Consider the following 14,773-nt stretch of genomic DNA (forward strand, 5'->3'; position numbering starts at 1 on the left):
TTCAAAAAAGTCTTGAGAACTATTGTTCAAGACCACTTTAAAAGATAGAAAGAAGGTCTGTCTGCTTGGAAGGAACCAGGAAATGTGGGCTGGATTAAATACTGTGCTTTGCCATGTTCTGATTCATACAACTTTATGTGTACAACAAAATTTCAGCTCTGCATTAAATCTGACACCCAGGTGATGAAAACAGACTTCATCATCACTGATTGTTCAACATCAACATGGATCAACAACATATTAAATAAGAAGTTAAGATTTTTTCTTAAACCCCTTCATAGAACATACTGTCGAACTGAAATTATGTTTAAAATATTTATAGCTGTACATCAAAAGCTCAGATCAGATCAGATTTTTATTGTCATATGACACGAAATTTGTCCTCCGCTTTTAACCCATCCAGGTTGGCACCTGTTGACACACTCATGCTCATGCACAGGGTCACACACTCAGACAGATGCCAGTGTTTCCCACACATAGACTAATTCGTGGCGGTGCGCCACAGATTAAACATCGGCCGCCACATATTGCGTTTCGTTATTATTATTTTTTTTAACGCTATTTAACAAATACTCGTATTCGTTAAGCTGCATTTCCTTTCCCTGCTCTACCTCCGTCTCTCTGTCCCTCGCGTCTCTCTCGCATAGCCTACACACACACACACACACACACACACACTCACACACACAGCCCCTCCCCTCCGTGCTTCCCTGGAAGCGTGGAAGCTTACTAGCTTAGATTAGCTCTATAGCTCTGGCTCAACCGAAAGAAGACTGCTGGCGAAATTCACGAACGGTTGGTATCACGTGCACCTTTATAAAATCACACATTAAAAAGTCCTATAAAAATATTTTATATTTTTAATACAATGTTGTCCCGTCCCGACCCATAGCAAACAAGCGATTACGCCTTCTTTATAAAGTTAACTAGTCGCAAGTTTGCCGTAAAAAAAAAAAAAAATGTAGTTGGGTTTGTCGAGGTCTAAACACTAGCAGCTGTGAATCAAATAAAGTAGTTTTTTAAACTCTTACACTGAATGTTTGCTGCTTCAATCCAGATGAGTATTGAAAAATATTTTCCGCGATTGAAAAAGAGACGTGTTGAGGATGAGGAGCAGCCTGAACCGGAGGTATCAGTCTGAAACAGCTGAACAGTCCGACCAGTGTAATTAGCTATGTTATTAATTTGTTTACAATGAAGATGTGAATATCTGCAGATAAGCCGCATCCTTACTTCCCCCATAATTTTCCTTGATGGAGAAATTATCCAGGTTCTTAACTCCCAATGTGACATATATGTCACATTACAGATCTCTGACAGTGGGGGGTGGTATTTTGGAAAAAAATTCTGAAATGGGTTCTATGTGGTCTATTTAGTCTGTTATAACCCCCTTAATTTTAATTTAAGTAGAAATGGGTCTGGGTTCTTATGAGTTAATACAATAAAGTTCTGTGTGACCAATTATTAACGAAGGAATTATTTTGAAAAATTTCTTACCCCCCCTGGAGCAGTGTATGGCATTTAATATGTAGTCCTTTTATAGAGGACGTATCAGATATTAAACTGATAAGAACACATACTACACATTCCAGTATTTTGTTGAGTAAAAATCATCTGGTAGAAATTTTAAATATTTAAAAAGCTCAGAACAGCGTGAGTTCAGATCGGGAGATCTTCACAGCATCTTCTAGTATACAGATGGAATGATCCAAATATCTAAGAGATGCCACTTAAATGTTTCATAACTAAGTGCCACACACAAACACCACAAAAAAAGAGTAGTACTGTAAGTCTGACTGTGGAGAAAAGATGTTTAAACTTTCATTCAGAGGAAACTTTAAGCAGTTTTTCTTAGATGTCCCAGTGAAATGTGAAATTAAACTTTGTAATTCTCTCTGCATTCATTCAAGCTGAAGTAGCGGCACAGAGGTGTTTCTAAGATGGCTGCAGAGAGTTGCCATTCCAGACGCTGTGTCCCACAATGTTGGTTCCTTTAATGTTTCTGTTACTAATGAGACACAATAACAAGGTGGTATGGTCAAGTGTGTCATTACAACAGACACACAAACACATGACATCAGCTGTGAAACGACATACATGAAGCTGCTGAAACACACTAACACCACAGGTCAATTAAAAGCAGCTCTGACTCATTAAAAGTGGTGTGATAAACAAATCGTGAAACACACAAACACCAAAGTGCTGCAATATTGAACGCACCACACCGCGCCTCCTTAAAGCTTCAGATGTCTGAGACTGTGTTTTTGTAGGATTGAACTTTGCCGGGCTTAAATGTGCGTCCTGTGTGTGTTTGTGTGTGCGTTGCAGTCTGAGTACCACAGAACATCCTCAGTGGAACAGAGAACAAAGAGAGAAGCTCTTAATGAGCTCCGCCACTGCTGAGACCCAAACTAGGCCAGCCAACAGGCCATGTGCATGTGCATGTGTATGTGTTGGTGGGTGTGTATGCGTGTGCATGTGCTGGTGGTACTGACACACACAGAGCCAGCGAGCAGGACCAGCAGTGGGATGTGAACTAGCCGCAGGCATCAGCCAGTTGACGTTTGTTGTGTCTGTCTCTGCACAGCTGCAACACCCACAGTGAATACCACCTTAAACTCTAAACCAAACTCTGATGTAAGTCTTCGAAACTAAAATATAATCAGTCATCACTGATTGTTGATGGTAGCAAAAATCCGTCAAAACCCTGCAGACTGCAGACTCACTTTTAACTCACTTTTGGCTCACTTGAGCCACTTTTAGCACGGGTGACTCAGTTAATGCAGTGTGGTCAGGAGTGGAGCCTAACTTGGGTTACAGCTGGTGTTCTGTGGGCCAGACATCAAGATTTTTTCGACGCCTGGTGGGTCTGATCCAAAAAATTCTGCAGATGTGGGCCAAACATTTGGTCAAAGATCTGAGTATTATCACATCTGTACACACCAACATGAACCACATCTTATCTTATTCGGTGTGACGTACACTTTGTGAGGATGTCACAAGCTCAGAAATCACAGAAAAAGACTCCTGACTGGAAAACTTGCACGTGTGGTTCTGAGAGACGTTACTGTCGGTCCAACAGTGCAGGCACAGAAAGCTAATTGCAGTGTTGACTTAAGTCAAATTAGACAGGGCTCAAGTTGAGCCCACAGTGTCACTCTGAACATTTATTCATACAGGCAAAGACAAGAAGAGAAAGCAGAGAATCCTCCAACTGCACAGCTGTCAGTCAACTCTGGCTTTAAATGTACGTATGTGCAGATGTGCTCCACAACATCAGAAAACTCATACTGAAATGGGAAAGAAGAGCCTGCAGTTCACCATTAAAAAGAATTAGAGCAACAAAAACTTCGTCATTCCCCTTTGCACCTCAGGCAAAACCAGCCAGACACCCACACAACAATCGATGCGGAGCATTTCTGACCTCAGCTCATATGAAGTTCTCACAGAGAAGTTGTTCCAACTCACAGCCCAAAAGGCTTAATTAGCTCTGCACAGGTCTCAGTGTGTTGGAGGCTTACCCTCAGTCAGGCCCATGTGGATGCTCCAGTAGTTCTGCAGGCACTGCAGCTCCTTCTTCATGCCCCTCTTGCAGCGGCAGTCGTACAGCGGCGAGTCCTGCAGCACCTCCAGAGCCCCCTGGCACTCCTTGGAGGCCAGCATGGTGCTGCGCTCCTTGTCCCCGCCGGACAGGCACTGGCGCATGATCCGGTAGCGCGAGCTGCACTGGCTGTTCTGGTTGCACAGTTCAGAGGCTCGGACGCAGTCCAGAGGTTCTCTCCAGCCGGGAGGGGCCAGCTCCGACTCACAAACATACACATCTGCAGGACACACAGAGGAAGAGAGACAGCAGAGGGTCAGGTGGTCTCCTGATGGGGGCAACTGCATACTTCACAGTTTAAAAATGATACTGCATTCAATCACAGCTAAGAAGGTGGATATTTTTACCCCTCTTCAACTGATAGATTAAATAAAACGCTCAATTAAATTGTAGGTTTTTCCCCAAAAAGAGCTTTCAAAGAATGCAACTGTGGATTCTGAATGCTGCTTTTCACAAGACTACAACTAGATTCATTTGCATATTTTCTATGATCTCATCAGTGAAAGGAGGGCAAGAAACTGGTGATTCTGAATTTCTTATCCAAACATTTGTGATATATCTAAAGCAGTATCAGAATGGGAGGGAAGGATGAAGGTAAGATGTCAACATACATAATCTTTTAGATGACAAAGTCTGGATGTAGAACAGTTTGTTGAATTCATGATTGTCCTGTTGATGTGTACCAATAAAGTTTTATAAGGTACTTGTTGTTCTGAAATTTTTCAGGATTCAATTTCTCAAATATTTCAATCGTACTTCCACCAGCAACTGCTTCAATAAATTATCGAAGAATCTATGATTTTCATCTTTTCGACTTTTCCTGATAGAAATCTGTGTGTTTAAAAGCCAGACGTTTGACATTAAGTACCAGACTGCCCAAACTCGTCTGAATTATTGTCATTAGCTGATGACGTGATGACTTTTGTGGTTCGTTTATCATCATCTTTGTGGATAATTTCCATCATAAGAAGTTCTAAATGTTCTGAGACTTCGCAGGTGAAAGTGTGTCAGTATCTTGGTATATAAAACACACCCTGTGCTGTGTAATAGCCACAGTTTGGTTCCTGGCTGACCGGACACTGATACCGCAGTCGGATGCAGCGTGTGTCTGAAGGTGGCCTTTGTCAGGCAGTTAAACTGCTTTCATTACAGCTGAGACGATAACATGTAGGTGGAATCCAATTAACTGAGCATCACAGGGACAAGATAAGAACGCTCTGCCGGCTGTGATATTAACGTTCAACGTCAACAAGGTGTGCACAGCATTTATGTTGGGATAAAGGAGCAGAGGTTACAGTCTGTACTTATTCTTAGTCAGACTCAGGTACATTTAGGACTCATAACCAATTAGTCAGCAAACAGACAATAAAACGCTGACCTACACATGACTAAGACACTCTGCTTTTAGTCTTTATCAAGCCTTTTTTAACCTAAAAGAGGTGTAGTTGTTTCAAGGATAATTTCACCCCTGAGCTGTATCTCCAGGTATGTTCCTCTCCGGCTTCTTTTACCACAGAAATCACCAACAACCCTTTTGAGGCCAACTCACAAAAAACAAATATGGTAAAATAACAGCATTTATTACAGCATCCCACAGAGACTTCTTTATTCCACGCTTTAAGCCTTACACTTGTGCTTTTACACATGCAGTCAATACCACCTGGAAACACACAGAAATACTGCAAAAATAAAAGGGGGAGCAAAAGCTGCATTTCTTCTTGGCAAAAACCAAACAGGCACCCACACAACAATCGATTGACCTTAAAAGACGTGAATTAAAATTGAATTTTTTTTTTTTTAAAGACACAGGAGAAATGTTCTTGTTTCTTCTGCTAGCAGCTGAAAACACTGCAGAAGAACCAACAGGAGGCTTAATTAGCTCTGTACTGAAACTGAAGCAGCTGACTTTACCCTCAAGGCTACTGATGGTGGAAACACTCCAATTACGCAGTCAGATCAAACTTTGGCTCATGAAATGATTCACTGATATGTCAACAGTGTCAACCACAGTGTTGAGCTCTCAGCCCAACATCTGATGTAATTCATTATCTGCATTTGCTGAAGATTCATCTTCCTTCTGCAGTGATTCGACATCCTGTGAAATTAAACTGGATGTTGTTCCACATATTTTTATCTGATCAATCAGTCGATTGTTCAGTCAACCTCTCAGGTTGAGAACACAAAAAATTCAGAACAAAAAAGATTTTTAACATCCAGTCATGAGATAAATCGAGCCTCAGATGAACAAATGACATGTTACACTGTGTCATTATTTATTGAACAACAACTGAGACAAAACAAAGAAGCAGTGTGTGAAAAACTAAGTGAACCCTTACTGCTTCCACAGGAATTAATAGCCTACGTCATTGTACACGCCCAGCATTTTATGTGTTTCGTGTGACGCTCTGCCACTAGGCAACGCCCCCTGAACTCGGCTTCAGGCGACACGGGTCACCAACACGCCAAGCGTTCACATTGCTCGACGCGGGTCGAAGGTGCAATTTGGACCTGCTAAGGTAGCGGGTCGCAGTGTGAAAGGGGCTAGAGGGTAAGTAGCAACCAGGTGTTGCTGATCAATACACTGATTAATTGGTCATCAGTAAGTGTGAGCACCTCTATAAAAGCAGAAGTTTTGTCAGTTTGTTGCTCTGGAGCATTCAGGTGGTTGTATTAACACAATGCCAAGGAGGAAAGACACCAGCAATGATCTTAGAGAAGCAGTTGTTGCTGCCCATCAATCTGGGAAGGGTTATAAGGCCATTTCCAAACTATTTGGAGTCCATCATTCTACAGAGAGAAAGATTATTGACAAATGGAAAACATTCAGAACAGCTGTCAATCTTCCCAGGAGTGGACGTCCCAGCAAGTTCACCCCAAGGTCAAAAATCCCATGTTAGCAAGTTAAATGTTAAAGTTCATGACAGTACAATTAGAAAAAGACTGAACAAGTATGGCTTATTTGGAAGGGTTGCAGGAGAAAGCCTCTTCTCTCTAAAAAGAACATGGCAGCACAGCTTAGGTTTGCAAAGCTGCATCTGAACAATCCACAAGACTTCTGGAACAATGGGCCTCATGCAAGAACATTTTCGTATTCTTATTCTAAATTTCTCTTACTTTTTTCGTACGAAGGTCTCGTACGAACATGCCACGTCATATTCAACAAACGCCCTTAACTTCGGAAAAAGTGTGTAAACGACCTGCGTAAATGATGAATGCCACCTGTGCATATTTAAGTGCACGTGCACGAGGATAGTAGATTTGCATACTCCGCGCCCAAAATTATACCATATTAGGCTGTGCTTCCTCTCTCCTGTGCCAGGAAGTGTTGAGTCATGAGAATGGCATAAACATCAGTTGTTGCCTCATCATGATGGCTCTTTGATGGGGCGGTTAATGAGGGGGGTCTTCTGGCACCACACCTTCTGGTCTGCCTGGGCTGGTTCAGGTAGTAGGAGACCCTCAGTCATGGCAATATTGTGCAAATCTGGCATGCCTTCTCTGGGCTATAGAGCACTTTGGCCCCCGCTGTATCGAGACACACCCACCTGGCCTTCAGCTCAGTGCGCTCCACAACGGCACGAGTGCTTTGATGCATATATGTGTGTAGTCTATTGCCCCGAATATGTTTGGCAGTCCAGCCAAGGCATGAAAGTCCCTCTTAATTTGTACTTGTTGGACAGCGGTGTATGGGAATTTGATGTACCATGGGTGATAAATTGATGAGAGTTTTGATGACCAAGGGGAGCACAAGACTCACAGAGGTGGTGAGGACCTGGACGTGTGGTGGAATTGGGTTTGATCGGCGTGTTTCTCTCTGGAGTTGTGGCTCTAGCAAGCTGCATATTTGCAGCAGCACAGTCCTTGGCAGTCTTAATCGCGATGTCAGCCATTTGTCTGTCTACACGTCTCGGAGCACACATGCGCTAAGGCATCCAAAAGTAGCAAGTCAGCCGCTGGTTACGCTTCCCATTGACTTTGTTATATACAGAGTCAAATTAACCTTCAATTAGTGCATCATTTAAGTCAAACAGAATAATGTCAGCATCATTATGGCAGTGGTGGGCCGTCAGGGCCTGCAAGGCCTTCTCTGCTGGCCTAAACAATATCTTAAACAAAATAAAATGAACATCTGTTTGTGATTTTCTTAATTATTATTTTATTTCATTTCATATCTTACTATTTTATTGTCTGTCCGTTTCCTTTCCCCTGGCTGCGCTGCTGCCAGACGTGTATTTTCATATTGACGCATTTAACCAATCATATTTCAGCTATCATTGGTTGCCAGGCAAACAAATCTGCCGGGAGGCCAGAACAATCGGGTCTGCTGGCCCTAACTACATCTAGAATGTAGAAGACAGCGTAGCGAACCCCGAACCAATGTTATTAGTCTGTCTCTGACCGCCCCCAACAGCCCATTGCAGGCGTAGGTGGTCTGATTGGCTCTAAGCAGACATATGGAAACGTCATTTTAATCACATTCGATGATTGGGTAGATTTTGACATGACGTCTGATTTCCGTTTTATACAAAACATCAATGGCTGAAGGAGGAGGAGAAGTTGATTTGGTGGCAAATTTATTGTTGCAGCCATTTGCCCGGAGGACTTTTAGTGAGAAGCTGGACATCGTAAAGAAAGGTCGGCTAACTCCGAAGTTAGCGAACCTGACACAAGCCGGTAAAGGATTTGTACGCCACTTTCAATCAGCAAATTACGAACGATACCCCTGGCTTACGGGCGTGGGTGTGTTCCCTGCCGCATTAATTCTTCACAAGTAGATTTGAACATTTTACTTAATAATATTGTAATATGATGTCATTGATGATTTTATGAATCATGTTGCTGTAGTAGTTTTATAGGCTTTATTAAGGGGTGGATTTGATTCAGACAGAGCACCACTGAAGGGTTGCCAACAGTCCCTTGAAATACGGAATCGTCCCGTATTTAGAAACAAAAATACGGTTCTGTATTGTGCTGAAACGGGACACAATTTTGTAAAAATGCAGGAAATTGCATCTAGATCCCCCGCACGAATGAGGTGTCCCTAATTACAGTTGCCGACCATACTGAAGGCCCATGTGTGAAATGCACGGTCCACTGCATTATGGGGTATAATGTATATATTTATTTTTGTTTGCTTCAAAGTAATTCAATTTACAATCCATTAGTCAAGCAGACTTGATTTGAATAACAGCAGACTATTTTACAAAACTCCTACGACAGGTCTGGATCACTCATAAATTCTAAGATTGGTGAATGCGCAAATTTTCTTAAATCACTCGTACGCACGACTTAAGAACAAATCTGTGCGTACGAACAGTTGTTGCAAGAGGCCCATTGATCGAATGAAAATGTTTCCTGTTGACATGTACAAATTTATCACGTGATTGAGCTTTTATAGCATTGTGTGTGCAGTCGATAGCTCTGATTACATTCGGAAAACCTCATTTGAAAACCTAATTTGAAGCTCTCGCTTCAAATTGCGCTTTAATGTTGGCCTGTTTAACTGCATTGTATGGGAATTCGATATACCTGGCTGAGATGCAGATAATTCCGTTCCACATGAAGGCATGGCTCGGCTCAGGGATGACTGGCACAGTCTCAATCAGTTGTCCAGCTCCCTCTGGAATGCCCTGATTGCTATGAACCCCAGTGTACACATCAGCTGTGGGCACAGGCAGCGCATGGCTCCTCGCTGTGTTGCGCTCTAACGCTGGCCGCAGCTCTTCGCACAGTTCCAGGAGGCTTGCCCTCAAAACGGCTGATGAGTTGTTACCATCATGTGCCAGCAAATCCTCTCTGTCTCTGAACGCACACTCTTTTCAAATTGCACCATTTGCAATGTCTTCCAATACCATTAACGCAGCCATTGTTTTTAATGGTATGCCTTGCAATACTTTGCACATGCTTTTATATCCAATCGTGTAACTGCAGACACATGGGTGTGTTAATTGTTCATCAGTGTTAATTGTTTATGTGTGTCAGATGTGCAGATCACTCAGTCTGAGGACAAATTGTGTTCACATTTATTTATTATAACAGTTTCCCAACATCACCTCTAAGTGTTGCCAAAGAATCAACAGCTGTAGAAAAATGCGTAAGCCAGCCCTGAAGTTGACATGAGGCACCACACATTTCCACGGTCATTTCGCTCTTGATGCATCTGATTGTTGACGTGAAAAAGTGCTTACGCCACTTTTATGTGTGTACGCACCCTTTGTACATGAGGACCCTAATGATCAGAACTCTGGAGAGATCAGCTTTGTGTCGCATTACAAAAAAACACAACGTTAAATTAGTCATTGGTTTCTGTAAAATGATTATTTTGGACTTTTGAAGCAGTTTTTGTGGCAGTTGGACATCGTCTTTCAGTGTGTTTCTGTATTAGTACTGACAGCCTTTACATTAGTTTGGTGTTTAAACAGGATTAAGAGTTATACTGTTTATGCTCAATGTTGTGCTCTTAATAAGCGAATAAAATGGTTAAACTGCCAATCGTCTTGGCCCAAAAGACTGCTCCAACAGCATGATCCCTGAGTATGATACATCTTTAAATTATCATCAGGTTGTAAACAGGTGTGTAACTATGAAACGTTGTTGTGAGCAGGTTTACTGAGGAGAACATTTAATCTCATATTTCATATGTTACTGCTATGTAACTCAGAGTAACTGACGCTGATGGAAGAGATTTTTCTGTATTCAGTCAGATGAGTTTCACCTGTGCAGCAGAGGCAGCAGGTGGATCTGGTTGTGAATTAAACAGGCAGCTGCTGTTTATTGTTCATCATCTGCAGAGAAGAAGCCATAGAGCTCCTCAGAATCTCAGTGTCATGATCATCTGACCAGCTCTGGGCATCATTGATCAGCTCCGTGTGCTAATAGGTCAGCAGGACGAAAGGCGCCCTCTGCTGGATCGGAAGGGCAACAACCTCAAACACTCCGGATCTCTGACACTTTACTTTTAGCAAGAATCAAAACAAACTATACAGGAACGGCGAAGAGTAACGAAGTACTTTTACCCAAATACTATTCACGAGACACTTTATATGCTCACTTTACAACAATTAAAAGGAAAAGTTTGTTGTTTTTACTGCATTTAACTGTGGTGCGTCTGATCAGCACTAAAAACAGGGTGCAGAAAAAAATAATCCACTTATCACCATGTAAATTACAATTAGCTCCACCTCAACAAGCTGCTTACACAACAAGATCAGATCAGATCAGATAAGCCTTTACTGCTGCAGTGAGGGAATTCAGGTGGGCAGATTATCTGAGAGATACAAAAATAAAAGCTTAAAAGCGTTGAGATGAAGTCAGATTCTGTAAAGTGATGAACAGCCTTTATAACGAACATTAAGATGTTTCACTTCCATCTCTTCCTTCAAAATGCAGCCAAACTCTTAAAATTCAACATCTGAGTTCCTCCGCCGCAGACTCACAGGAAGTCCACACGCGCACCTGAAAACGAAATTTTGCTTGATTTCTCAAGTGTTTGTGTAGGAAGCAGCGTGACTGTAGCGCTGACCCGCGTGCACAACGTCCACCAGCCCGGTGACAGCTTAATGGGCTTAATGATCCGCGCGGGGCCAAATGGGTGTAAAGAGGAGAACCTGAGGACCCCGTGCCCTCACCTGTGTGTGCGTGCGTGTGCGCGTGCCTCTCTGAGGCGTACTCACCCAACACAAGCAGCAGTGAGATGATGCTGAGCAGGAGCATGTCGCGTGCGGCTGTAATCCCACAGGTCATGGTGGAGGATGGGGGTCGGTGTCACGCGCTGCCCGGTCTGCCCGGTCTGCTTCACCCTCTCTCTCTTTGTTTTAGTGTCTCTCACTCACTCTCCACAGACATGGTGGAGCAAACGAACGCAGCCTGGATCCCCAAGCCGAGCCGAGCCGAGCAGAAGTAAGCCGAACCAAGCCCCCAGATCAGAACAGTTCCGAAGTGTCGTTACAGTCCGTCACGGACCGCATATGCCGCTGAGGCGGCGCGCGCAGGAGTGTCCACGGGTCATCCTGAGGAGTCGGTCCATGAAGGGCGACACGAGCAGCTGCGGCCACGCGCTCCGATAACTTCCCGCAAGGTTCGGTGTCTGTGAGCCCGGAACTGGAGTTCGGACCGCCACCTATCCTCCTCTGGCTACTCTTCCTCTCGCACGCTCACGTGAACAACAAGAACACCGCCACTTGAACGAACTAAGCCCGATGCGTAATGGCACGCGCGTCTCCCGGTAACATCCACTCCAGCTGCCTCGTGCGTCCTCCAGCGTCTACTTCAGCAAAACCGGAGCGTGCGATCGCTGAGAAAACCTAGAAACAGTCCCGCTACTCACCCCTCCTCCCCCAAATACTCACAGATACACAGTCGGGCGCGTGCCAGGCTCCGTTGTCACCCAAGGTCTCTCTCTCTCTCTCTCTCTCTCTCACCAGGTGTCTAACCACCACGAGTCAGTGCACGTGAACTGACTCAGCGTGATCACCCGGGGTGACAGTGCGTGCGACAATTTTAAAAGAATGACCCAACACATTCACACGCGCGCGCTCCTTTTCTACAGTAGCCTATAAGCTTTATGATTTTTGAGCAGAGGGTGCAGACACTCTGACCCGCGCGACACGTGAGCACGGGCCTGTCGAGGCTTTCAGTTCCACAGAACATCCCGTTTGGGTTTGATTTGAAAATCTTTTTCTGCTCATATTTAGTTGTTTTTTTTTACTGATATTTTCCTAATTTTTCAGTATATTTTTTATATTTATTATAATTATAACTTTGCACTTTTCACTGACATATATGTAAAGATTTTTTAAGTATCTTGATTTTTTTCCCCTAATTTTTAACATACACTATATTGCCAAAAGTGTTCGCTCATTTGCCTTTACACGCATATAAATTTAAGTGACATCCCATTCTTAATCCATAGGGTTTCATATGACATCGGTCCACCCATTGCAGCTATAACAGCTTCAACTCTTCTGGGCAAGCTTTCCAGAAGGTTTAGGAGTGTGTTCATGGGAATTTTTGACCATTCTTCCAGAAGCGCATTTGTGAGGTCAGACACTGATGTTGGACGAGAAGGCCTGGCTCGCAGTCTCTGCTCTAATTCATCCCAAAGCTGTTCTATCGGGTTGAGGTCAGGACTCTGTGCAGGCCAGTCAAGTTCTCCCACACCAAACTTGCTCATCCATGCCTTAATGGACCTTGCTTTATGCACTGGTGCGCAGTTATGTTGGAACAGGAAGGGACCATCCCCAAACTGTTTCCACAAAGTTGGGAGCATGAAATTGTCCAAAATGCTGAAGCATTCAGAGTTACTTTCACTGGAACTAAGAGACCTAGCGCAACTCCTGAAAAACAACCCACACCATAATCCTCCCTCCACCAAACTTTACACTTGGCACAGTGCAGAGAGATAAGTACTGTTCTCCTGGCAACCGCCAAACCCAGACTCGTCTATCAGATTGGCAGATAGAGAAGCGTGATTCGTCACTCCAGAGAACGCGTCTCCACTCTAAAGTCCAGTTGCGGCATGCTTTACCACTGCATCCGACGCTATATATGGCTTGGATGCAGCTGTTCGGCCATGGAAACCCATTCCACGAAGCTCTCCACACTGTTCTTGAACTAATCTGAAAGCTACATGAAGTTTGAAGGTCTGTTGTGATTCTGCAGAAAGTTGGCGACCTCTGAGCACTATGCACCTCAGCATCCTCTGACCCCGCTCTGTCATTTTATTGTTTGCTGTTGTTTCCAATCACTTCCATTTTGTTATAATACCACTGACTGTGGAATGTTTAGTAACGAGGAAATTTCACGACTGGACTTGTTTCAGGTGGCATCCTATCACGGTACCACGCTGAGCTGAGCTCCTGAGAACGACACATTCTTTCACATATCTTTGTAGAAACAGTCTGTATGCCTAGTGCTTCATTTTATGCACCTGTGGCCATGGAAGTGATTGGAACACCTGAATTTAATTATTTGGATCGGTGAGTGAATACTTTTGGCAATATAGTTTATTTAATATTTTCTTTTTTAATATTTTAATTCTTGTTTTATCCTTACTTCTTACTATTGAATGTTGTGATTTTTTTTTAATTTGTACTTTTACTTAGATATTTTCTGTATTTGCAGCATTTCTCTTTTTTTTCAAAAGTACATTACGTTTTTTATAATTTTGGATTAATTATATTCTCATTTCGTGATTATTTTATTCATATTTTTCATTGTTTTTCTTCATTAAAATGTATTTAGTTACTTTTGATTAAGCTATCTTTTAATCTTCTTTTTCTTTTTATCATTTGTTTATTCTCCCTCCTTTTTAATGAATATTTTCTAATTGCTTGATTTATTTTTCTCTAATGATGCATTTATTTAGTTAATTAAATAGTAATTCCATCATTAAGCATGATTTTTTTCTTTGTTGTATCATTTTCACCCTCTTTTATTATTCATTTCCAGATCAACTCAAACTGAACTGTCTTTAAAGTTCCTTCAGATGAATGTTTTGGATTTGGCTCCATCAGATTAAACTGAACTGAACTGATATGTGTGGTGTTGAATGACGTCAGCAGCACTGACTGTTCAGTATGTGCTTGATCTGCTGCAGCAGAGACCATAGTTCTGTTCTGTATATATTGACACTGTTTGTGCCTGAGGAAGATCTTATTGATTGAAATGTTGCACAGGAACAGCGCAGCCTTTGAAGTCTGGCTTCACCTTACTGTATGTGAAAGCCAATACATCAGTTGTAGGATCACAAACAGCAGCAATGTCAGGTTGATGGGTTTTATTCTGGACACAGTTTTTTTCTTTTCATCGAGTCGAACAACACTTCTCAACCTGAAGAGATCGAGATGAATAGATAGTCATTGTTTGTCGTCCTGGGATGAGACATTTGTATTCACAGTCTACACATGTTCATGTCTCAGTGGAAAAGAGGAAACATACAGAAATATACACAGCACAGACACACATCTCTCTATATATAACAGGTAATCGGTCCTGTGCCGACGGAGAATAGAAATATTCTCCCTGCAGGATCGACTGGCTGCCAATCAGAACTTCCTTTAGAAGCATCAGAGTGTTAATTCTGCAAAAAGAAGGTCAGCAACCTCAAGGCCATGTAGGCGTCATAAGACTATATGAAGGAAGCGAGGCTGATGGGGAAAAAACATGACAGTC

General features: G+C 42.8%; 1 protein-coding gene and 1 pseudogene across 2 annotated transcripts in view; both read right to left on the bottom strand.

Annotated features, from left to right (window-relative positions):
• Positions 1–11,924, bottom strand: part of gfra2b (GDNF family receptor alpha 2b) — a 219,916-nt gene extending 207,992 nt beyond the window's left edge. For both annotated transcript variants that reach the window (XM_075455193.1, XM_075455192.1), the window contains exons 1-2: positions 11,275–11,924; positions 3,522–3,821 (exon numbers count right to left, since the gene is read on the bottom strand). In XM_075455193.1, coding sequence (XP_075311308.1) covers positions 3,522–3,821; positions 11,275–11,344 — 370 coding nt within the window. In that variant the 5' untranslated portion in view covers positions 11,345–11,924. The remainder of the gene's footprint in view (positions 1–3,521; positions 3,822–11,274) is intronic.
• On the bottom strand, positions 1,428–1,608 carry LOC142373424 (U2 spliceosomal RNA; annotated as a pseudogene).
• Positions 11,925–14,773: the final 2,849 nt, after the last annotated feature.

Source organism: Odontesthes bonariensis, chromosome 22 (genome assembly GCF_027942865.1).
Source record: "Odontesthes bonariensis isolate fOdoBon6 chromosome 22, fOdoBon6.hap1, whole genome shotgun sequence".
Taxonomy (NCBI): domain Eukaryota; kingdom Metazoa; phylum Chordata; class Actinopteri; order Atheriniformes; family Atherinopsidae; genus Odontesthes; species Odontesthes bonariensis.